This window comes from Rousettus aegyptiacus, unplaced genomic scaffold, assembly GCF_014176215.1.
Source record: "Rousettus aegyptiacus isolate mRouAeg1 unplaced genomic scaffold, mRouAeg1.p scaffold_m13_p_1, whole genome shotgun sequence".
Classification (NCBI taxonomy): Eukaryota; Metazoa; Chordata; class Mammalia; order Chiroptera; family Pteropodidae; genus Rousettus; species Rousettus aegyptiacus.
The window spans coordinates 106,567,543-106,593,480 of record NW_023416284.1 but is presented as its reverse complement, the minus strand read 5'-3'; the positions used below and the strand labels follow the sequence as shown (position 1 = coordinate 106,593,480).

The 25,938-nt window shown below is 38.4% G+C and overlaps 1 protein-coding gene across 11 annotated transcripts in view; it reads left to right on the top strand.

The window, feature by feature from the left end:
- The window catches only part of PKHD1 (PKHD1 ciliary IPT domain containing fibrocystin/polyductin), a 405,020-nt gene that overhangs the window by 78,820 nt on the left and 300,262 nt on the right, over window positions 1-25,938 (top strand). For 9 of the 11 annotated variants that reach the window (XM_036218764.1, XM_036218749.1, XM_036218754.1 and 6 more), the window contains one exon: window positions 16,607-16,648. The exons of the other annotated variants lie outside the window; for them this stretch is intronic. In XM_036218764.1, the coding sequence (XP_036074657.1) occupies window positions 16,607-16,648 (42 nt within the window). The remainder of the gene's footprint in view (window positions 1-16,606; window positions 16,649-25,938) is intronic. 11 annotated transcript variants of the gene reach the window in all.

The following is a 25,938-nucleotide window of genomic DNA, read 5'->3' as shown; positions in this document are numbered from 1 at the left end:
ACAAACATTTATTGAGCGCCTATTATGTGCCATGTGATATACCAGATTCTCTTGTAAAAGCTACTTCCTTTAAATCTTTCAAATTCCGAGCTATACTTGCTATCTGAGGGACTTCAGGCAAGTTACTTAACCCCTCTGTGTTTCAATGTTCTCATCTGAAAGTAGGGCAAGAATAGCGCCCACCTTAATGGGGTTGATGTGAAGATTTTAACACATGAGCCACTGAGAACTATGCCTCACACAGTTTAAATACCCAGTGTTAATCTTTATTGGCAGTGCTAGTTTGCTAGTAGCAGTATTAGAAAATGATACAGAATTATTTCTCTGTAGCGCTATTTTGGTCATTTTACTTCCTTAGATTTTATTTATTTTTTCATTATTTCAAAGACTAATTTTGAATTTTTTTGAGCCTTGAATGCTTAAGACATCTTTAAATATTTATGCAGCATGTATTTACTGGGTTCCAACTGTGTTCAAGGTCCTCTGCCATGCTCTGAGATAAAAAATTATGTGGAAAAAGATCCCACCTTCAGGGGATAGTAGAGGAGGCCATGAATGCAAGTAGGTGAGCTTCAAAGAAGGAAACATGGAGTCTTTCATTGCAGGTGGATGGAAAGCTGGACATCATCAAGACCAGTTCCTTCATTTGAGAGATAAGTTACCTGAGGTCCATAAAGAAAGGTGACCTGAAAAGATCACACAGCTAGTAATTTGGCATCCTAACCCATTTGGCCATGAGTCATTGTGGGGCAAGTAAGCCATTTTTAGAAACCAGAGGCACATGTCTGTCAAAACCTACTAGGCTAGTGCCAATGTCTAGGAGATACCAGTACTGGGATGTCTCGTTACCCTGTTGATATTGGAATGTCTAGTTTCCCTGCTTGGGCCCGTGGACATGTGACCTGTGTTAGGATACATAATTGCCTAATCTGGGCCTGAGCCTAAGGAAAGCCAGCACTGATGGTTACTTAATTGAAACTAAAATCCAGATTTCCAGCTCCAAATATTATGTGAGAACCTTGGAACACTAGTTCCATAGAATGTTAGTAAATATTCTATGACAAAAAAAGTTCCAAAGTCTAATACATTTGCAAAAGCTGGGTTACACAAAGTTTTCTCTATATTTTTTACCAAAGACTTTTGAGAGCATTCCATATATAAATACATAATGTGAATTTCTAAGAGGAGGCTACTATATAGAGATTACCCAAACTTGTTTGTCCATGGTACCCTTTATTCTCAGAATCTGTCTTGGGGCTAGTCTCTGTCTTGCTGCCCTCACTTTGGAAAATGTTACCCTTGCCATGCTCTTTCCCCTTGTCTTGGAGTGGGGATCCGAGGTGGGAAAGGTTATCTTCAGATGGGGTAGTCGACTAAGTTCTATTGAAGTAGGTGGTTATATCATGCCATGAAGAATGGACAGGGTTTCAGGCATTCGAGGGTACAGAGGAAGTAGATTTCTGGTGGAGGAGCCAATACGTGTAGGATGCTCAGGCAAGAACTTACAGGAATAGTGCAAAGAACATGATATGTGTGAAGGGGACTAGTGAGTTGTCAGTTTGGGAAAGTAGTCTGGGTTTGGGTTGTGATGGCGGGTTAAGCATTTGGTCCTTTACTTCATCAGGTGACAAGTCATCTTCCACAAGTCACTGCATGATCACAGGTGTGCTTTAGCCACATTGATCTGGTACTTGGGTGGGAATGCCTCAGGAAACCCAAGGGAGACAGGAGCATCTCAACCAGGCAAGAGATAATTGAGCTGGGGAAGTGGCAGAGGAATGGAGAGGAGGGGATACACACCATAGTCAATACTTGACAACTTGTGATCGAAAAAACATTAAAGAATAGGGAAAATTAGATGGGGTAAGAAAATTATGTGCTGACTTTCCAATATGATCTTTTCAAATTTATGAAAAAGGTAGCTCTCCATGCTCATGACTACCAAATTGTAACCTCCAGCCCAGAGCCCTCTCCTGAGCTTTAAATTCTTGAACCTTGTGGCCCACTGATATTTGCACTTGGATATTGAAATGACATCTCTAATTTAACAGATTCTAAATTGAACCCCTGATCTCCACTACTTTTCCTGCTGTGCCCACCATAGTTCTTAACTGAGGTGATGGCAGCCGTATCTTTTTAATTGCTCAGGCCATGGAAACATCCCTGATCTTCCAAATCCCACACCAGATCATCAGGAAATTCTGTCAGCTGTGCCTTTAATGTGACCACTTTGTAGCAAGTCCTCTGCTACTGCCACCACCATCACCTTTTGCTGACTACTGCAAGGCTCCCCGCATCAGAATCCCTTCTTCCACACTTGCCCCTCTTTGGTCTATTTGAATGGAGCCCAACGATCCTTTCAAAATATTTCAGATAATTTCACTCTTCCAAAAAATGGTCCAATGGCTCCCGAATTCTCTTGCAATAAAAGCCAGGTCCATAAAGGGCCATTCTCCGTACCACTTTACCTTTTCCAACTCCTCTCCAGCTTCCCCTCTCACTCTATCACCGTTACCTGCTCTGTTCCAGGCCCATGGGCTCTTTGCTATTCCCGGAACATTCCAGACTTGCTCTCACACTAAAACCTTTGCATTTGTTGTTCTTTCTGCTTGGAATGCTCTTTCTCTTCCTTTTTCAAGTAACTCTCAATGTTAAGTGGTTGTCGAACGTTGCTTTCTCAATGACGTCCACCCTTACCACCCTATTTAAAATTGCATCCCATTGCTGTTCACTCCATAGAGCATACTTGCAATTTCCCTTACTCTTCTCTATTATCCCATAGTCCTTAGCACTTGCTAATATACTATGTAAGGTCCTAATTTATTATTTTTATTGCTTAGTGTCTGACTTTTCTTGATCTCCAAGAAGGCAGAAATGTTTACTTGCTTTGTTCGCTGGTGTATCCCAAGTGCTTAGAACAGAGCCTGAATCAACTATACTAATGGACAATAATACACAAACAAATAAAAGCAGTAAAAACAAGCCTCACATATTACTTTTTCAATCCCATGCCCTGGAAATTATATCTGAAAAGATACACACACACACACACACACACACACACACACACACTCTCTCTCTCTCTCAATTGTACACACATCCATTTGCATGTGAAGATGTTGAGTTATTTATATTGTTCTTCAACTTGTATTTAAAAAAACCACAATGGCGCTAGAGGATATAAGCTCCTTGTGAAGAGAAATACTGCTGTTTCCCAATGCTTAGAACTATTTCTAGTACATAGCTGATCTTAATTAAAAATTTTGAATGGATGTAGTGGATTTATAAATGAATAAATATATTATGGTCATCTTTTCATTGAAGGCATGCCCATTTTTCTTTTCTTCAGAAGATATTGATTATACCTCTGTGTATCAGACATTGTCATACATTGAAACAAGAAAAAATATATTAGAAAAAGAAAAAGGAAATCTAAATGAATGCTAAAAAACACAATAAGGTGCCATAAGACAACCAGAGGGATTTCTGGAGAGCAAATAGCAGATTGAGTTGGATGTGTAGAGAAACCACAACAGAATAAACACAACACAAAGCAAGTTTACAGAAAACTGATATAAAGAGTACAGCTATACTTTTCAATGGATTTCTGGGAGAAAGTCCAAGCTTAAGAATCAGATAAAGCAGATATTAGGGTAATTAACAAAGGATTGCTTGGGGGAACTGCTAGAGCAGTATTTCCCCTTCTCTTCTCTTTCCATTCCACCTGCCCCCGCCCCCGCCCCCCCCCCCCCCCCCCCCCCCCCCCCCCCCGCTGACACAGTGATTGAATCCATGGCTCTCCAGATGCAGTCTTAAGACCAGCTCATAAAACAAAGAGGGATTGTTTGCTTGAGGATCACAGATGGGTTTGGTCCATTGTGGATCTTAGGGCTGATGTTAAACCCAGCCAAACCTAAGGTGACTCTGGACCCAAGACAGACTCAGGGAAGAAAGGAAGGACAGGGAAAAGCAGCATTATACTCATTTCTGCCTCCAAGGAATTTCTTTCCTTACACTCTACCCACCAAAGGTGTATTACCCAGCAGTTTCAGTTGTGACAACTTGAAAAGGTTTATCTGAAGATCTCATCTGCTGTTATCAGTGGGAAAAGAGGTCTGAAGCAATGCAAGTTACTTGGAAATGAATAAAAACCTAGAATCCTATACCCAGTCAAATATTATTTGGAATAAGAACACAATAAAGACATGTAAAGCAGTATACAAATTCAAAAATTTTATTACCCTGTGCACTCTCTGAAAAGTGATGTACTTTGGCAAACTGTAAAATGAGTCCAAGAATGAAGATGAAACAGGGTACGAGAAAGAGTAATGAACAAAAAAAACTTGAAAAACAGCAAGAAAAAAAGGAGTAAGAATTGTTGAAAATGTGACTATGAAGCTTAATATAGTTTAGAATGGAATCTTAACCAAATAGAGGCATGTTTCAAGGACGTATAATAAAAGAACAGGAAGCAGAGGCATGAAACTTCTCTTAGATAAAATGAGACATTTGTGATACAAACACAAATATTATATAAAGATGGAAAGTAAATGAGGAAAAGTCAAATGAATTAATGAGGTGGAGGAAAGTCAAAATTAAGTTCCTATGAAGGACAATTTAGATAAAAAGCAAGACAGTTTACCTGGAGAACCATAGAAAATCTTTGGATTTAGAGAAATTTAGGTACCAGGAAATGGATATGAGGGAGGGTACTTAAAGAAGGGAGTTGTTTGAAATCTTCTCTAAAGAGGAACTAGATCCCCAGGTCACTACTTCTGGCGGATCCAATCTATTCCTACCCCTCCTTTCAAGGAAGCAGAGGCATAATTTCTGTACAAATTGAATTAGTGAGATATTAATTAGGTAACTGATACCAAGCCTAGAGGAGAGATGGATGGAGAATACAGTTGAAACCTGGAGGGCGAATGTAAAGCTCTGCTTACTCTTTAAAGAGTGATCAACCTTCCTCCTACCCCAGTAAATTTTTCTTCTGGCCAGCTCCAGAACCTGAGCAATCCCAAATCTACAATTTCTAGAAAGGAGACTGGAAGATATTTTTCTGGAGAGACTAAACAGAGTAAAGACCAACAGATTTTGACATTTGTAAGCCTCATGGAGTTCCTCTTATACAGATTGTTTATTTAGATTTTTTTCTACTGCATTGCTCTTAAATATGAATGAACAGACTTCTGTTTTTGATCATGAGAGGGTAGTGAGTTTTAGACTTACCTTTCTTCCATGCACAACTATAAACTAGATCAAAACATATTTCAGGCCTTGGATAACAGACAGCACAAAGCTGTGACTTGTGAGAGGAGGAAAACATACGAGGAGAGTAGCCTTCTGTCTGGGAGCACTATTCCAGACTCAGCACTAGGAAACAGAACCCAAGCAGAGAGAAGCAGTTTCACTGGGTGGAGTTCAGGGCTGCTCATATGTGTAGGAGGTATGGGAGAGAGGTAGAGGTAGGAGGGACAGAAAATATCTAATGAAAAAACCAGAAATTTTCCAAATTTGATGAAAACTATGAACCCATAGATTTAAGAAGCTTAATGAATCCAAAGCAGAGGAAACATCAAGAGATCCATTACTGCAGTTCTCAATAATGTTAACATTACGATGTGAAGATGTCACTTCTTCTAGTTAAGATGTCAATTCTACAATGATATTTAAAGTTAATGCCATTCCAAAAAAGCATCCCGATAGTTATTTTTGGTTGTTTGTTTTTTAAAAATTTTCAGGCTCATTCAAAAATTTATGGAAATGCAATGAATAGCCAAAACTACCTTGAAAAAGAACACATTTTGAATACTTACGCTGCCTGATTTCATGTCTTACTAGAAAGCTATGGTAATCAATAGGATTTCAAGGGAAGATCTTGTTTGAAAGAAGGGTTCTACTGCTAAAAGTATGCTTGAAAATTTGATGCAGTGTCCTGGAACCCAGGGGAAGGGGGAGATTGAAGAAAGGTGTATTGAGGCATCTCAAAATGAGCTGCTCTCAGGAGGTTCTTAGTGACATTTAGGCTGCAGGATAGTATTGGTGAGGAGAAAAATCAGATGTTGTGGGGTTGTATGGAGTGAGCACCAGGCACATGCAGGCAGCTAGTATAGATCACAAGTAGGAAGAGAAAGAAAGAATGCAGGTAAGTATGGTGGTTGAGCAACCTTTGTATTTATAGTCACTATCATCAGTGATAGGGTTAGTTTCTTAAGTTAAAGGTGCTTTGATTAAAGGTGTGGTCTTTGAGCGTGTTACTTGATTTGACAAGATGAAGACTCCATAGGTTTCTCAGTCCATTCATTCTTCTATGACTATAACACTCACACTGTGCTGATATTTGGCTGGTTAAATTGCCATTTATTTTAGAAATATTTATATTTTAAAATTCACTTCGGCTCTCCAGTGCCTCAATTACTGATTAAAAAAGCAAGACTGCACTGCTTATTTTAATTTAATTCCTACTTTTTGTTTAAGGAGACTCTCCTAGAAAATTGGTGCAATACAGTGATGTGAAGAATTTTACATTGTCTTTATAATGTGCATAGCTAGTTAGAGGCTAATTTAAAACTACTTTCCATTCCCTAATTGATTCTGTTCCTCCTGTTACTGAAATCTAAAAACACTTTTTCACTTTCGTTTCCTCCCCGCCTCTCTCCTCCCTTTCCCTCCCCTTTCTGCTTTTCTCCTCTCCTCTCCTTTCCTTTCTTCTGGTTTTCCTTCTTCCCTCTTCCTCTCTTCCCTTCCCTTCCCTTCCTTTCTCTTTCCTTCCCTTTTCCTTTCCCCTTCCCCTCCCTTTCCTTCCCCCAACTCACTTCTCCTTCCTTTCCTTTCCTTCTCTTCTTTCTCTTCTTCCTTTCCTTCCTTTTAAACCACATTTTTTGGTCAGTGTGTATCTTCAAGGTTGTGTACCTATGGAAGGAGGTTCTATTGAAAGCAAGGTTGAGCTGGTTGTTAGGCCAGGGACCTAAGATGTAGAAACTTGATGATTCCCCCTTGACCTGGAGGAAACTCACTGAGTCCTTGTGCCTGCATTTTCTCTGTAAAAGGAGGCCCCTAGTGTATACCCATTACGTACTGTGAGGGCAGGAGTTTCATATCTGAAAGGGATAATTAGGCAGAGAGCAAAGACAAACAGGATACATAGTGAACTGGACTCCTGGGGTCCGGCTTCTTTTTCTAGCGATGTCCCTGACTGACTTGAATGTGTGGCAAGTCACTTAACCTTTCAGTTGATTAAGGCTAGTACCACCTGACTTACAGCTTTGGGAGAGAGGAAGACAATACCTGTAGTCATGGTAGGAATCCAAAAATCTAACAAAGACATCATGACATTGTAGTTATGAGCCTGTGATCTGGAATGAAACTGGATTTGAGGCTGATCCTTCTACTTATTATATAACACCGGGATTATACAATTAAGAAAGATAGTAAATGTGTGAGTGCCCTGCAAACTGTTATGCAAAGCTAGGGTGTTAAAATTTATGGCATCGTTTTATTATGGTGTTATCATAACCAGAACTTGCTGTGGAAAGAGACTTTGCCACTTTTTGAACCCAAGACATTATTCACTTCTCTGTCTTGTTCTTCCATTAAAAAGAGGGAATTCAGGTAACGTTTGGCCTGTATGCAGGCTTAAATTCATCTGAAAAATTAATTATGCCTCTCGGTTTCTCAGAGACTTTTTGTATTAAATGAGTTCATGACATCAGCCAGTTACCCTCATACTAAGGTATGTGAACAGTAAATAAAACTACGGTTTTGAAGGCTGTCATATTTTGGTCAAAAAAAGTCCTTATCATTCCTCATTATTATAGTAGCGCTGAGTAATTGCTACATTACCACACATGAGTCTGAGTCATCTCATGTAAACTGCTCTTAATTTTTAACTGAAAATAATAATTTCTGTTCTCAGTGAAAAACAGTGAGCTGTATTAACCCTGTGACAACAGCTCTATTACTGACAGGCAGAGGGCAGTCCCACTGGGACATGACATGATTAGTTCCTCCCAAAGTATATATAGCTTTGTAAATTGAAGCCATCCTGGTCTAAATAAATACTGTGTGGAATTTTCTCAGTGAAAGCTAATACGATGCAGAAATATGTGGGCTCATTTTGGGTCTGAGTGCGGAAACGTAGTAATCAGATTTCTTCTGAACCTTTCCAAATATGGGTCTAGAGCTAGCCTGCAGATAGGCATGAATGCTGTGAAATTGCTTCAGGTAGTAGAACTGTATTAGGGGTCTTTGGATTCTGCAGGGGAGTGAGACTTGGTGAATGAAGAACCAGAAATGTTCGATTTTGTTTATCTGCTGACTCCTTAGTGTCCTTAGACAACTCAGTTTTGTAATCTCAGGTCTCAGTTTCTCCCTCAGTGACATGGGAGGATTATATAGAAATCTTTAGCAACGGAATGTGAAAACTGTGATATATGAATATGTTACATTTTCAGTATATTTAATTCATTGTGTGAGAGGAGAGCTTGCTTTTCGGAGTTCTCTTAGTTCATTTCCTGGAGACATTATGGTGAATCACCACCTCCTTGAAGCCTGATAGAGAACTGAGAGCACCTAACTATGAGTAGGCCCTCTTCCCAGACATGAAGGGTCCCCAGGTATGAAGTGTCTTAGATAGTAGTTGAATGGGTTCAGAAATTAGATGAGGTTCTAGTTTGTATGTATATGTGTTTACGTGTTCATGCATGTGTGTGCAAGTATAACTGTGCTTTCGCATTATGATGGTGGTGGTAATGGTGTGGTTGTATTTGGGTTGGGTGAAGGAGAAGTATGAATTTTATAAGAGTTTGGATATGTGGTTTCTTACTAGATATGTTAAACATTTTTCCCAAAGCTATAAAATGTTAGAAGTTTTGATCTAATACATATAGCATTTCTATTTGAAACAGCACATAACAACTCAGTCTTGAAACACAACGGTTAATTTGGAAAGCTTGGGTTTTCTCCCTAGTGATATTCTCTTTTAAATCTTTTTCACTTAGCCTCTCTACTTCTCCAGGTTTCTTGCTGTTAATAGCACTAGGCTGAAGTCTGCTCTCTCCTCAAAGAGCTACAATATTGCCTCTAAAATGTATATCTTTGTGGGAGAGTACGGGAGCCTTGACTAGATAGTTACAGTAGAGGCTGGAGCCCTGAGGGAAGGAAATTTGGGTAAAAGTGACTAAGAAGAAACATCTCATTTTGGATGAGGGAGAATGTGGTTGTTCAAACAATGATAGGGTTATAGAAACTTACTTCATCAAATTGACATTCAGCTCAGAGAGAAAGAACTGCCTTCGCTCATGGAATTGTTTTGTAGGAGAAGAGAAGGGAAACCAGAGAGAGAGAAGCAGAGATGTTTGGTAGAATTGAGAGTGTTGAACTTGTTTTTGATAAAAACTTACTCAGAAATGGAGATTCACTCTATGCTATTATCATTTGTATGGGTGGACTGATGTTAGCCTGTTACCGAGTCTGTAAAATTGTTGTTTCAAGCATAGGCTTTTCTGCATAATTTTTGAAATTTCTGCCTTTTTTTCCTACAAGTTCATTCTAGCTTGGAGGGGACCAAACTAATAACATTGGGCAAATCAAGGGAGGATACATATGCCCTACTCTGCTTAATGGCTCATTTAGTTACTGTCTTTCTGCTATTTTCCTGGGTTGGTTTGACCACTGCTCAGATGGTTACACAGGACCTCTTTTGGCCCCTTGCTGTCCTTGGCCAAAGCTGATGGCAGGCTACTGGTGGAGTGTTGATCTTACTCCAACAGTGGTTCAGGGCATCTCTCGGGCTACCCTCTTCTATGGACCCTACATCGATGAAAGTCAAGGGAAAAATGCATGGATGGTGGAAGCTTTTCCATAAAATATACACAAAGAGATCATCTTAGCTACTCCAAAATGGAGGAAATGTATTTTTGCTAAAGGAGAAAGGAAGTATATAGACACAAACAAATAAAGACAAAAAACAAGAAAGGTATGTCTTAAATTTTGTTGATTTGCCAAAGATTCTCATCTTGATAAAAGATGCAGATATAACACAGAAAGAATAATGGTGAAGAATTTCCTTACTTCCAATCAAGTGTTAGTAATCTCTTAAAACTAATGGATACTGATTTCCAAAAACTGTTGCTTTCTTTATTTTAACTAAGAGAATGTATAGCAGTTCTGCAGTTAGTCTTTGCTGTGATAGCCTTCTCCAATATCCAGTTCTCATCTATTTTGAGCACAAGGAAGCTTTACAGTTCCCTACTCTTTTGAAGTTTGATGGACGATATGACTTGCTTAGAATGTGGGTAGAATCATTTAATGTCAAAGGCTTAACTCCCTAGCCCTCTCTTTTACTTTGCCATGATGACTAAATGACCCCAGAGCATGGGGTCAACTTATAGAGGACAGTTGTTCTTCCCTGGAGAATTGCCAACATTTGTAGTTGACTTTATGTGAGCAAGAAATAAACATTTATTGTATTGTGCCCATGAGGACTTGGGGTTGTTTGTTACTGCATACAATCTGTAACTATATGGCAATAGTGGTAATTTACACAGTGACTAATAATAGCATCTTTAACTTTTAGCCTTTTAGTTAATCCACTGCAATCCACATGGTATCTTTAATTTTCTTCTATGAGTCCACACAGACTCATGACCTGGTTTATGTTCTTCGTGGCAGGTATGACAAGCTGGACTGTGAGATGGGACCATTCAGAGAAATTATGGACTGATGGAATTTAGTGGGGGTAATATCAACCTTTTCTCATACTCTGGTTTTCTGCTTTCCTCACTCTTATCTGTGGTGTGCTTCCATTGTTACCCACAGTCCCTATGCCCTATAGATCCTCTGTGGAATTTTCTAGTGCTGAGAAATTAATCACCTTCTTTTGCAGTATTGTCGTATATTGTGAGTTTGTAGGGAGACATGACTATTTATGCCACTTCTGCCCAAGCTACCTGTGTTTATTTCCTTTTAGAGTCACTCCAGAACACATTCATAAAGAAAATTTGTTCAAATGGAGAATAATTAATTTATAGCTATAGTCTATATCCATATCCATAGCTCTGTACAATTTATAGGTATTTTCCTGTGCACTCATGATATCCCATTTCTCTTTAAATTTTACTTTTTAAAAATCTTGTTATGAAAACTTCATTCACAAGGGGGCAAACAGAACTGAGATGGATTTAAATGATAAGAGACTCACAGAACGAGAAAGCTCTGGGATCATAAGCATGGCTTGATCCAGCAGCTCAGTGCTCACTAATGAGATACTCTTTCCATGTCTCTGCCCTTCCTTTCATGGGGTCAGATTCAACCTGAGATTGCTTCTCTGTGGCCACAGATGGTTGTGAAATCGCTCCTAGGCTAGTTGGTCCCCTCTTCACATCACACGAGAATGAAAAAGTCTTTTATAGCATGGTCTCAAAAATAGGAAGTTTCTTTTTCAGAAGTCTCCAACAAATGTCTCCTCGTGACACATTGGTCTAATCCGAGTTACTTGACACACTGCCCTATGCACAGCGTGATAAACTTTGCTGGCCAATTAGTGTCCACTGTGAACCTTAGAATAGAGCTAATCTTACTGCAGATGCCTGGCTAAGAATATGAAAGTAGTGATGCTTGGAGAGAAAAACTTGGGGCTGTTGATGAAGGGAAGCTGGAGAATGGACATTGGCGTGGGGGCAGGGGGGAGGCCTCAGCTAACACTCGACGACAACAGCCTCACTTTCCTCTTTATGGCTCCAAACTAAGGCCTCTTCCTCTGTTCTCACTGGTCCTTTATTATAACTTAAGACATTACTAATGCATGAAATTTTGACAGAGGTGAAAATAAGGTACCTTTTCTGTATAAGGAAGTTGGTTAAGTGAAAAGGAAACAAAGGATTTGGTAAACCTCTCCTAGAATTTAGTAGAGTGTTTGCTCTTAACAAACAAATAAACAAGCAGACAAGAAAGCGTAATGACTACATAAAATGCACATACCTTCAGTAGCCTGCAGGACCTCAAAGTCAGTTTTGTGTTTTTTTTGTGATGTGCATCGTCCTGATTCAAAATGACAGTAGTTGTTTTTATGATGTACCAACTCCCAACGGGGATGGCTCATCATTCACTTCTATGCAAGACAACCATCCTCTAATAATAAAGAAAAGAGCAATCTAGGGAAAGAAATGTTCTCTTGTAATGATCATTTCTCATAATGGATCTTTCCAAACACTTTACAAATATTAATTAAACCTCCCAGCATCTCTGTATGATGAATACCTATTTTTATGGAGTGGAGCAGACAGAGTCAACTGACCAAGGCCTCTCTGTGAGTTAATGTCAAAAGCAAGGACCGCGGCTGTTAGGCTTACAGCTTTAGTAGCAGTCACCCGAGAACATTGCCATTTAACTTCTTTCCCTTCCCAGAGGGGAAAAGTATGCACGGCCAAGGAGAAGCAAATATATTTGTTCTGTTTCTGCCTGGAACCAATTAATATCACTTTGAAGGACGCTACCTGATGACTTTACACAGACATTAAATGAATAAAGTAAAATGACCAATGGAGACGGCATGGTACCCCTGACCAAGAAAATAAAATTCTTGTGCTTTAATCTTTCTCAAATATTATTTATAGATCACTCACAGAGTGCTAGTCATTATATTAGTCCCCGTATGGAATTTTCAGATGGCTACTTTGAGAGATGACAGAAGACTGTGAAGCTATGAAGGACTTGGGTAAAATTATGCATTCACTTTGATAGGATTACATTAATTCTACAGATAATTAAGATACAACTCCTGCCTTGTGGAATGTACTGTTCGATAGGTGAGATATAAAAACTCAATAATTGTACTATAAGCAAAATATAATAAATGCAACAACAAAGGTATTTGTAGTTTACTGTGGAAAATAAAAGTCGTGAAATCTTCTGGTTGGAAAAATCATCACCTGGAAATTCCCTGAAGGTTGTGGCATTTTGTCTGGACCTGAATTTATAAGGATTATAAAGATAAGGGCAATAAAGAGCAAAGGTATACTAGCGAAGAGATGAGTATTACACAGTCTCAGAGGTGGGAAGACTTGGTTTATATATAAGTAATGATATTTGGCTGGCATGTAATCGTGTATGGAGTAACTGGAAACAAAAGTTGAGAAACAGGTGCTTTTAGTTTGACAACTAAGGAGTGTAGATTTAATTCAGGAGGAAATGTAGGGTGGTTAGAAGCTTTATACATTTCATAGCTACCGCTTTGTCTCATGACATATTTATTATAGCTCATATCAGAGTTGGAATGCTAGTCTGGCTGAAGCGTGGCCCAATGCCAGGTGATCCTAACACACAGAGCTGCTGTTCTCTTGGAGCTCAGATACGAGTAGGTTAAGGTCAGTGTTGAGGTGAGAGCATAAGGAAATGAGGGGTCTTAAAGCCATAGCTGAGAGGGTTGAAGATAGGAATGCATAATCTGGAGGCACACTAAATGCCTTACTAACAAGAAGGTTTGGTGATTCTCCTTGTTTTGGATTCCTGGTAAGTTATAGAAAGGGGCAGTGTGTACAGTGGTCTGAGAGTGGCTTATCTGTCACCCAGGCTTTGTACAATTAGGCAATCACCGGTGCGATTATAAGCAAGTCCTCGGAAAAATCTGTTTCCTTATCTGTAATGAGGGAGTGGACTAAATTAGCATTTTCCGATGTGAGTTCTGTGGATAATTAGTAATGAAGAATGTCCTATTAGGAAAAAAAAAGTCTGTGGTCAATTAAATTTGGAAAATAATATAGACTCGATTCCATTTTGGGAGTCACAATGTGACACACTGAAGCATTGGAGAGTCCTGCGGAAAGAAAGACAGTTTTACTCTGCTGAATCTAGCCTTTCCCAAACTTCTTGGATCAGAAGAATCTCATTTATTTATTTATTTATTTCCATGCAACCATGCCTATTAGCTCCCTGTGGAACACTGTGGGAAATTTTGGGCTAGATCATTTTAAGGGAAAAGTCCCATTCTCACATTCTCTGATTCTGTGTTACCCCTGAAGGTTTCTTCTTAGTCCGAGATTTCATGAATCTAAAGGAAGGCCACTCCTACAGTCTGGTTGTGTGTTTTCCTACCTATAGTATAAGTTTGACTATCATCCCCTAATTGACTTTCTCTCAGAGTACTGGAAAGAAGTTCTTTAAAAGTGTTCTTAAGAGTGCTTTGAGATCCTCTAAGGAAGGTTGTCCCTGGTGGATTCATCATATGACTTCATTAGAAATCTTGTATGCTAAGGAGCTATCAACTTCAGCTTCCAGTTTGGAATCATTATATTTCTAATGTATTCCATTAACCAGGAAAGAGCTGAGGGATTATTTTTTTCTTCTCTCTCTTTCTTCTTCTTCTTGTATCTGCATATAATGTAATTTAACCCAGCAAAAAAGACACTGATTGTCTGTCCCACAGGACTTAATTAACTCCCAGCTTCATGGTGCGCCATAGAAATAATAAGAAAAGGAAAAGTTCGGATGTTCCGTACCTGTCCACTTCCACCTCTGGTGCATAATGAGATGTCAGGAGCAGTGACACTGATGAGATGTATAAAAGATACTGATTGCAGGAGGTGGTGAGCTGCCTGCTTGGCTCCTGGGAACTCTGGCCAGACTGGAAGGACCTCAGACCCAGCAAACAGCCTTTTCCTTCAGATTACAATTTCCACCACTCTTCCCACTCACCTCCCTGCCATGTGAGTGGTGGTTTTGTAACCTTTAGCTCTGCCTTCTGCACCCTGGTTGGATGTTATGACAATTGTCATGGGGCGGATGCCATGTTTATTAAGCTGCCTGTGGCAAATCCAGACTGGTAGTTCAGGATTCTACCAGCCAGCCCTCAGGGGGAATCCATTAAGAAATTGCAAGGCTAATAAAAATTGTGCTGGATGAAATTGCAATCCTCTGGTGCCACTCAGTGATGGGTCGAATCTGGTTTTACATTTTAATGGGGGCAGGGACTGAAGGCTTGAACTGGGACCCTTGCATCGGTAGCACCACAAGTTGTGTCTTCTTAACCCGGAGCAGGAAAGATGCAGTGAGAGGACAAGCTTGCTTCTCTGTGTGAGGTTCCTGCACATTCAAGGTAGCAGTTTGTTAGTGTTCCTTACATGCTAACAATGCATTGTTCCTGAAAAAAAGCCTCACTCCACCATGTGGCATGCAATTTGGCCTCCAGTGTGAGTCCTTTGACCTCGCATTGATTGCAGCTTTCAGTGCCTGTGTCTGAACGGAGCCTTGAAAACACATTGGGGACAGTTTCCAGTTCCTTTCTCGTCTGGGTAAATTGTTCTAAAACTTTTATAGAGATAACTACCTCACAAAGGAGATTGTGTGAGATCTCTTGAACAGCCATTCCAGCACTTAAATTTATCTTCACATTGCACCCTGTCCAAATCAGGGACCAATGCGAAAGACGGCGATTCTTCATGACTTTTCTGAATTCTGTCTGCTCACAGAATTCACTGCATCACCTGGCTAAATTGATTATTCTCAAGGATTAAAATGAAACAACAAAATATAATTGAGAAGATTAAGAAAAACGGAAAGACAGACGTAATAGGGTATTTTGGTACTAGGTATGATGCCACCTAGAGAAGTGTATTTTGTATTTTACTGTGAAGAAACACTAAGACTATTACTACTAATATTAACTGGTAATATCAATATTACCAGATGTAATATTAACTGAATGCTTATGTCTGGTCAGGAACTGAGTGCAACCCTTTACTTGAACTTTCCATTTAATTCTCAAAATGAAGCTTTGAAGTGATTACTATTATCTTCAATATACAGATTAAATTGCTCAGAGACTTTTAGTAGCTTGTTTTAAGACCCACAGTAAGTAGCAGAGCAGGGACTCAGAGACAGAAGAATTCTAGAGCCTATGCTCCTAATGCTGATTTTCTTTTGAAAAAAATTCAAAAAAGAAGAAAGAAAATCTGTTTTCTTTTGTAAACATTAACCAAGATCAATATGTGAAATTACAAAATGAATTTGTGGAAGTAGATCACTAGGTAGTGGAAGAAGTTGAGGTATATTAAAATTTATCCCCTGAGTTTCAACCTCAGCTGTGGACATGGGCTGGTTCTGCCCCTCTCACTTACCATTGGTCCTGCCAGCTCTTGCCTTTGTCTGGACATTGTCCTACTACTTGTGTTCTAGATTCTTTCAGTGAGGTTTTCTGCTTCCTGTATCCTTCTGCTCTGGTAGTGATTTGAGTGAAAGTGTCCGTGTGTGTGTGTGCGTGCGCGCGCGTGCACGCATTTTTATTGTGGTTGGATAGAGATCTGCATCATGGGGCCTGATATTTATCTTTTCTGTAACCACAACATGGGTAAATTTTGTGAAATGTACACATAAATAAACATAATTAAATCTGAGGGACACTAGAATGAAATCAGTTCTCAAAACTTTATTGTGAAAATTTTAGAATTGCTATTGAGACTGTAGACACTGGGAACCACAAAAGAATTATACTCTTACCAGAGAAATGTTATATGAAGGATGATTTACTCATAAAGGTCTTCTTACTTCAAAGGAAGGCCTTTGGCTTCTAAAACCATAATAATTTACCATTTTCTACCTGGTTTTTCTCTAGGTCGTGGATGTGGGGATATGCTTGACACAACTGATTTTCATGATATCTTTCTGAACTCTTTTATTAAGTCTTGGTAATAGAATAACATTTAGTAGAAATTACTTATTTTTCAGAATAGAGAGAGCCTTATAATTTTCTTTGCTGTATTATTTTAGTGATGTAATAGGAGCTCAGATTCATAGTTCCAAAGTGTTTAGTTTAATTTTCCTTCTAAATTTGCTGGAGAATGAGGCAAGCATCTTATAGAGTAAGGATGAGAGGTGCTTGTGTGAGAGATACAGAAGTTCCATAATTTTTACTGCTTTCCAATAAATATTACATTGCCCTGTAATTTCAGCTTCTCTCTTCCTACTATTTTGGCCTCTGCACAATATTACTTGTGTTTTAACATACAAAAAAAAAAAAAAAAAAAACAAGACGAAACACTTTTTTTATCTTATTGCAAAAATTATACTTGCTTAGAGTTGAAAATAAAAAAAAATTATGGAAAGAGAAAAAAATCCTGCTTAATTTCAGCATCCAGTGGGCTTTGATTCTGGTCAAGGAAATGTTGGCCAGTGATGTTATGAGCAAGATCTCCCCAGTACCTTCCCACCTATAACCTTCAAGCTGGAGAGTTTAGAGATGGCATCTCCTCATTTTCATGTCTACAGGCATTAGTTGCAGAATTATGGTAATTTTGTGAAGTAATCAAAGGATATTCTCTGTATATTAGATGAGTAAATTTGGAAGTTTGGTAAGTTCAATGTTGACAATGCATGGGGTGAAATATCTATGTATCATTATATATGTGACCATAAAATCCACCATTAAGACAAATTTTAAGACTTTTTCTTTTGTCTTAAGAAGCTATCCCTTTCAGCATCGTGAATAATTGACTCTGTTCTTTATTGGGATATCACAAACTTCTGTGGTGTAATTGGAGGAATGGTGCATTTGGCCTATTTAGGGTAATATATTTATTGGGGCCTATTTTTTCCTCAATTTTCATAGAGAATTTCAAATACATGAAAGCAGAGAGAATAGTATGATGAACCCCATGTACCCATCACCCGCATTCAATAGCTATTAACTTATTTACTTAAAAAAAAAATAATTGTAGACCCTTTTATATGAGTTACCTTTGAAAGGGAAATATGCAAGTGAGAATTTTAAGGAGAAAGGCAAGTTTTTGTGTATGACGTGGGTGTGCTTGGTACACCATCAAATTCCATTGCCTGACCAACTAAGTGACTATTCGTTAATTTTGAGCCAAGAAATAGTATATTGACCTTTCATATGGGCTAGACACATGACATATAGCTATTTTGTGTACATTATTTTCACAGCATTGTAGAGTAGGTATTTTTAGCTCCATTTTACAGATAAGGAAATGAACACTTCTGAAGGTTAGAAGACTTGCCCACAGTCCCATGGCTAATAGTGTTGGAGCTGGGATTTTGAAATACAGTCTGCCTAATGTTAAACTTTCTCTTAACCCTGCTGCTGCCTGCTGAACAAGTTTCTGAAAATTATAGCAAATGATATTTTGGAGGTGGAAGAGATCAGATGGGAAAAGGATGTAGTAGTATGGAAAATAAATTCGAGTTAGTCAAAAGAAATCTTTCAATAAAATCTCATGTCTAGTGAAATTAGAGCAGTGCCAAGTGAATTCAGTTTAACTTCAAGGACACAGCTTTATTTTACTAAGGAACAAAAGTATTTCAATTTTATTTTGAAAACTTGGGTTCCAAAACCAAGAATTTTTTCACAACCCATAACTATCTCTCTGGCTCTGGAGTATGGAAGGGCTCTGAAAGAAGAGATGGGCTTCACTCATTCCTACCCTAATTTTTAATAAAAAAACGTTCATGAGAATAAAACAAAGAAATATGCCAAACAAGTATAGAAAAAGACTTGGGGAGCAGATATTATCAATGCTGGGAGAGGCAACATCTGCACAAGGTTGTTAAGATGTAGTGAGTCAAGATGGCCGCTGCAGTAACCACAGGCTATGTGAAGAGATAAATGGTTGACCCCAGCCCGTGTCAGGCTACGATTGATGCCACTATCAGCCCTAGTGCCTTCCCAATGATTTTTTAAAAAAATCTTTGATAGAGTGTGTTATCTAGTTACTGGCACGAGGGCAATAGCCTGGAGGGGTGAAGGAAAAGGAAAGAATAAAAGGTCACTCCAGGAGGACAATCTCTGTCGGACTAAATGAGAAAAAAGGATCTAGTTGAAAAGGGGAGGAAATAAATAAATAACAAAAAAAGCAGCTGCTAGGTGCGTGGATGGGATAAGTGAAATTGCTGTTTCCCTTTTCTCTGTCCTCCTCTCCTCTGTCTCTTTCTCTCCCTCTCCCCATATTTTCTTTTTTTTCCCTCTTTCCCTTCTTCTGTCCCCCTCCTTTTCCTTTTCTGTTAAATTAAGGTAGACCTTAAGCTATGCTGGCTAATGTAGTGAATGTAACCATAGATTCTAGAAATTTTGTTATTTCCTTGGACTTTTTTAATGGTCTGATTGGGATTGTTAAGATTTTATTAAAAATCTCTAGAAGAGATGAACTTATAGGCCATAATTAGCACTCCCACTCTGCCTATAAAGATACAAAACAAAATTCCTCTAGATAATGAAAAAAAATATGGCATTATAATATGCTATTATTAATTTATTTGTGGTGGATATGTGAATTTGATTTTCTAATAACTCTCTTGTTTTCCTCCCTATGTGCACTAGTACGTGTGCACGTGTGCACACACACATATATCTACACAGGTGTACCCACGTGCATAGTTATTTTCGAAAGCACTGATGCATACTTTTGGAAAAGCGAGATTAAAATTGCTTTTGCTCAGTATTGTTGCACTAACAGAATTCTATTTTATGATAATAGAAACTTAAATGGGCTCATCTTAGCCTTGAAATAAGTTTTGCAGGGGAAAAAGAAAAGGGAAACCGAGATAGTTTTGTTGTTGTTGTTGTTGTGTAAAAGAATATGGCTTTAATTAGTATAATTTTTTTTCTTTTTAATTTACCTGGAAAAATCTAGTTGTTGTTGTTGTTGTTTTTCCCTACATAGACTCTAGAAGGTAAAATGTTGGTCCCACGGCAAGGGGCCTGAAAGTCAGAGTAAATTCATGGCATTAATATTCTCCTCTGAGAAGAGTCATGTTGGGTATAAAGATATTGTTCCTTAAAAGTAGAGAAGTATATTTTAGGCAGATTCCACACTTTTCTAAGGCCAGAGGAGTTTAACAACGTGACTCCTTTGGTTTTTTCACTGGCCAGTGCACTGCAGGGCTGTCTTTGGTTGGCACAAATTGAAGGACTTGCTTTGCCATCCCTTCCTCTTCCTGATGTCACAGGCATCAGAATAAGGAAACGAACATAAGCCATGAGGCTAGAAGACTTGGATTCTATCCCTGCCAACACCATCTTATAAAGTGGTCCTGGGTCCATGACTTAACCTCTAATGCCATAATTTCCCTTATGCATATAATGGTAGTAGTGCTTTGAAATATCTACCCATAATGCTTTTGGGATTTAAATTAGTCTACAGATGTGAAAATCCTCTGAAATTACTAAAACACCTTTCAACTCTTACAGTTCTTATATCAATATGGATTCCAGTGGTGCGTGGCGTTGGTGGTTGGCTGCGATGTGGACAAAGGCTTGCTTAGAACTCTGTAATGTACTTGCAGAGTAGAGGAATGAAATGGTGGTTCTTGGAAATTTCCATAGAATTATTTAAAGCGGAAGCAGGGAGGATGAATAAAGTTTAAGGGCTGGACGAAAAATATATGAAGTTCATTTTTTTGTGTGTGCTTTTAATAATTTATAGTATGAAGACATAAAATATGTGCTATATCATTTGGTTTGCCCATAAAGTTAATATGTTTGAGGTACTAAATTTAAAATTAAAGTTTATTTTGTCAATAATTTATCTCTCATTGAGGTATAAATTACATATAACAAAATGCACAGATAGTAAATAGTTAGTTCATTAACGTATGCATAAACTGTGATACCCGTGCTCAAAAATCAATATATAGAACATTCTATTACTAATAAAGTTGATTTTGTTTCGTTTTATTTTTTATTTTAATTTTTCTGCCATAATGGTGATGCAACAACTGACCCTTAAGAAATGTATCTTTTCCTTGTTTTCGTTTAAGGAAAAGTATGAGAAAGGCGAGGAGTGAGCAGTGACACTTACTAAGCGCCTGTTATTTGTCAGGCACTTAGTCTTCACACATATTAGTTAACTCACTATAATGGCCCTTGGAAAAATCTCTGTTTTCTAGATGAGGAACTGAACTTCAAGATAATTAGGTGACTGTCAAGGTCAAATAGTTGATTAAGTTGAGGTTTGAATGAATGAATGTAAAGCCTATTTTCTACAACTGGTAAAATAAAATCGTTGCTATGATTTGGGGACTTGAGGGTCTTGCACTGAATCAGAGATACTGAAAGTTCGCATTTTTAGGAAAAAGAAGTCTTAAGAGAAAGAACTTTTCCCACTGAGGGAAGAAAACGGACTGGGTACAACTTTTGATTGGCAGTTCAGTCTAATTTGAGATCTTTCTGTTTCCAGGGCTATATTTTTCTCATAATTTCAGATTTCTGAAAACTTTACCTCTGTTGAGACACATTTTTATACTCGTCTAGATTGTTCTTTAGGGCACAAGCTCCTGATGTCTGAAAACAGAGCTTTGAAGCCCTGGCTCCACCACTTTCTGGTATTTTGTCCTTGGGCACATGCCACTTTGCCTCTGCAAGCCTCAGTTTTCTCATATGTAAATAGGACTGGTAAGACAGATCCCTCATTAAATTGTTGTAAAGTTTAAATAGGTTACAGAAGTAAAGGTCTTAGTGAAGTTCTTGGTATCTAATAAATTCTCAGCGTTTTTCATCATTATCATTATTATCATGCTTCCCAGCCTCATGCCTTCAACTCTGAGTATTTTGATTGTTTTGGTTTTTATTTTCGAATTTTCTAAATTCAGATTGATTTAAGGTGCTATCAGAATGGGGAAACGTGAGTGAGTGAGGAAACAACTGGAGTCTAAGACTGTGTCCTGCACATGCTTCGTCCCAAGCCCCAGAAGGCTTTTCAAGTTCTGCTGGCTTGCGCTGTATCATGGCTTCCCCATCCTGGTACCTACTGCTGTACCTACTACTTGCTATTCTACTTGGTTCCTGTTCAACTAGATGCCCCTGGGAGGTGATCCAAGCACCCAGTTCTGTGCCTGCTGTTGAGCAGGTGTTGCACTGCTATTTGTTAAATGAATGGCATTTCCAAATTTCATTCTTGGACCAAACTTTTCACTCTTCTTTTTTCCTTGCGGAATGAGGAATAAGGTAGAAGTTAATTTTCTGGGTAATTGGAAAAATTTCCTTAAAATACCAAGCCATGTTTATATTGGTTTTTGTCTTCCATAACAGGGCGAAGGCTTTTCTGCCTTTTTGATTGAGTAGAGGCAGTAGAATCAAATGTCTTCTTGATGCTCTGGATCATTAGCATAACTTTCAGCTGTTTTACTTTTTAAAAATAATACCTCTCAATAGGTAGTATTGAAATTGCAGGAAGGTGTGTGCTTCTTGCTAAATGGACCATGACTGCTGATGTGTTCTGTCCTTCCCGTTGCTGTCAGACTGCAGCTCTCACATCTGGTCGCTGTTAGCAGCCTCCACTTCCTTCTAATCGCTTCTTCTGTTCTCTCCTTCCCCAGCTGACAAGACAACAAAATGGTAATGGATATATATGAAAGATCAGAGTAAAAGATTCTGAGGAAAGCCTTGAAGGACACTTGATGAAATGCATGGGGTTTTAATGAGTGGAGATTGTTACATATTCCCCTCCCCCTCCCCCCATTTCTCCTTAGTCGTCTTTGTGACTGAGACTGTGAGAGACCAGCTACGTACCTCTCCACCATCAAGATCTAATACAGTGCGCCTCCAATGCCAGAGCCGAAAGTTCTTTATTCCTTACATTTCTGTTTCTTCTTTTAAACATAAGACACAAGATAATCATAGCCTCACAGATTCCCAGACAGATTCACAGATGCCTGTTTATCCTTAAGTTTGCACTTCACTTTCTTACTTTTATAACTAAAAATATGCTGATATAAAAAATAAATTGTTGATGCCACCTGTGGCATGTGTTAAGTCATAGCTATCAAAAGTACACTCTGATTTATTAATGGCTACTATCAATTACCTAAAAAAATACTGTCTATTGTGTGACTTTTAGAAATAATTTAGTAATCATGTAACATCTGAGAATAAAGAAACATTTAGTATTTTAAATAAAATTAAAATCCAATAACATTTGGCTTTTCTATGAAAAAACTATCTAGTAATGACCAAAAAAAAGTCTACTTCGTTTTTATCACTTTTCTATTTGTAACATCTGAATTATTTTCATGATTTGGTATCATCCTTGAGCATTTCCTTCTTTGGGTTTTAGGGGTGGGCCAACCTTGGTTTGGTAAATAAAAACCTTGAAATTATATGTGATTTCTAGTTCATAGATTCTGAACTTCCTTTTCTTTGTAACTGAGCTTTTGTCTGCATTCCTTGGAGGCATTCCCGATTAGGTTATAATTTCTGCTTTTACTTTTACTCCATCCAAGTATGCCTCAGGCAAAGGATATCCTTAAATTCTCCAGCATAATACTGACTTCAGGGAAAGAATAGTGGTTCTGAACTTCATACTGATATTGGCGTCCAGGCAGGTTTTAAGGTTTAGAATCTGTGCAGGATCACTGAGCACAGAGTACTGTTCACGGGACTATGGCATGATATTCAGAATGATGCTCTCATTTTGTTTTAATATGTCATGGAGGTGGAGACTGACAACATGCAAACTGTGCGAGAGCAGGGTATGTGGGAGTATCCTTTCGTTTCAAGCTCATTCCCTCTCATGTGCCTAATGCCTTCTTCGAAGAGGAGTAAAGTGAATAACTGGCTTCTAGGCTTTTCTCTTAGGGAAACTTTTTGGTTAATAATGGTTTCACTTTTTTTCAGTGAACCAGGATTTTAGCTAAGAAGGATCCACGCTGTCTTCCTTTCCTCACTGATCTGTGTTCTCACTTGGAAAAGGACAATTTTAATGGCATTGCCACAACAAATAAGTATTTTCATTTTGCTTTTCTAATGAGCCGAATGAGTTTATTTCTTTTTCTTTGTGGCCTGCTCCTTTGTCATAACTCAAAAGTTTTCAAATCTGTCCTCATAACTCTAGTTTGTTGTAGAGCAAGAACTTTATTAACATTTTCCTGCTAGACTTGAAAACAATTAGAGCAGTGACTAGAAGGAGTTAAAGAGGACCCCCCAAACCTTGAAGCCAAACAGACATCACAGGGCAGGGATAGCAGGTAAAGTGGTTGCTATAAACACTTTCTCTTGAAAGCTGTGTCTTTTCAATAAACACACTGTAAGGCCCTAGCAAAATATTTCCAGTTGCCTTCATGGGTGGTGCAGTGCTGGAAGCTGTTAGCTCATGCTCAGTTAAATTTCAAATGTCAAAGCTCATTAATAGTGATTTTAGCCAAAGACAGCTTGTAAGGAGCTGTGCAAACTTAACTTCCTCAAATAAAATAAGAAGAAAGATGACCATTTAACATTGCTTTTCCTCCCCCCACTTTCTTCACCTCCACTTCAAGTTTGTTTTGGGTTTATTGACAGTGAGTTTCAAGTTTATACTCTGCATTTCCCTTAATTTGCCTTGTCCTTTTATCCCCCCCTTGGGAAATAGGCCTATTACAAAGGTGTCGCGATGTTCTTTGAGTTTTAGGAGGAGCGTTTTGTCTGTTTGAAGCAGGCCTGGAGGAGTCTGTGAAAGTGTTAAGGCAGAAGGTTCAGCTTTTGAGCAAGAGAAACACACTGTGTTACGATTATGTGTTCAGATGCTGTTTCCAGCCTTATCTGAATACAAATGTAAAAGGAGATTTTGTTTCCACAATAAGCGTGTTTCAAATTAAAACATTAATACAAGCAAGCACCCCCGTTATTTGTAGTATGGCCAGTTCTTAACCACTGTGGTTACCTGAAAAATTAATTGAAAAAAAATTTTTTTTTTAACCTGGTCTGAATTTACTTGCGTGGTTGTGACTGTGGGTTGGCCTGCTATGTGAGATTCTATGACAAACTAATTAATAATTGAGCTATAATTACAAATTCAGTATCAACTTAGCTACCCTTTTGATGTTGGGTTTTGCTAGCAGTACGCTTTACTGTCCTCTCTTCTTGAATCTGGCAAAGATAGGGCACCAAGTGAGCAATGTCCAGAGTTTCAGTGTGTGTACAGGGGGCCTAAGGAACCAGGGCATATGCCTCAGAAGTGGTCTAGTGTGAATATCTTCAAGCCTCTCTTAAGGGGCTCTGTGGCCACAATTTTCTTGAAAAATTTGAACTTGGGTTGTACTGAAATTTTTGTGTGACTTCAATTAGAGGGGGAAGAATACTTAGGGTATGTGGTTATCAGGGGATGATGTTGTGTCAAGGATTTCTTCTGAGGATTTATGGCTATTCTTTTTTGGGGGCAAGCATCTCAAACAGAGATTATGAGCCCTGCGGCTTTTTTCCTCTTTCCTACCGAAATAAGAAATTTTACCCTTTTCCTCCTAATGGTTTGTTTGATTTTTAAAGAACTTGAATGATTTGGACAAATGTTGCTATGCTAAATAAACAAAGTCATTAACTGCGAATTGTCCACCATCCTGAAATGAAAAGGAATCTCATTGCAGTCTTTAAATGGATGTATGTTCAGTTACTGTTTATGGTTGGCTTACAGATAAAAGTTTTAATAATATAAGATTATGTTGAGTAGGCTGGATTGTTCAGAGTATTAGATGTTTGCATGTCTTCTTTTTAAAAGGCAAGTGATTATATGTTTCTGCAAGTAGGATCGTAATCTGGGAAGTAGTCCTGAGAATACCGTCTTTTTGTTTTTATCTTCTCTACCTTCTCTTGTAAACATCCAGATTTTGCCCTTTTGAAAAAAAAGAAACAAGTGTGTGTGACATTGTAAATATTGGCTCGTATGTTGGTTTCTTCTAGACAGTCAGCTTCTTGCGAGTAGGGAATTATATTATTTATCATTTTATCCTCAGGCTTTAGCACAGTCCCTGGCTTAAATGTTTATTGGTTGAATTTAGTAAAACTTCATTAATTGATACACTAACAAGATTGTAGGTGAAATATTTAACTTAGGAGAAAAATCAATTTTAGGGACTCTAGCACATTAATTATTTGTATGCAAATGGAAGCTGCAAATTACAAATAAGTGCTATCAATTTATTGAAGCAGGTAAGTAGGCACTCTGCTGGCAGACACAGTACCAGCAG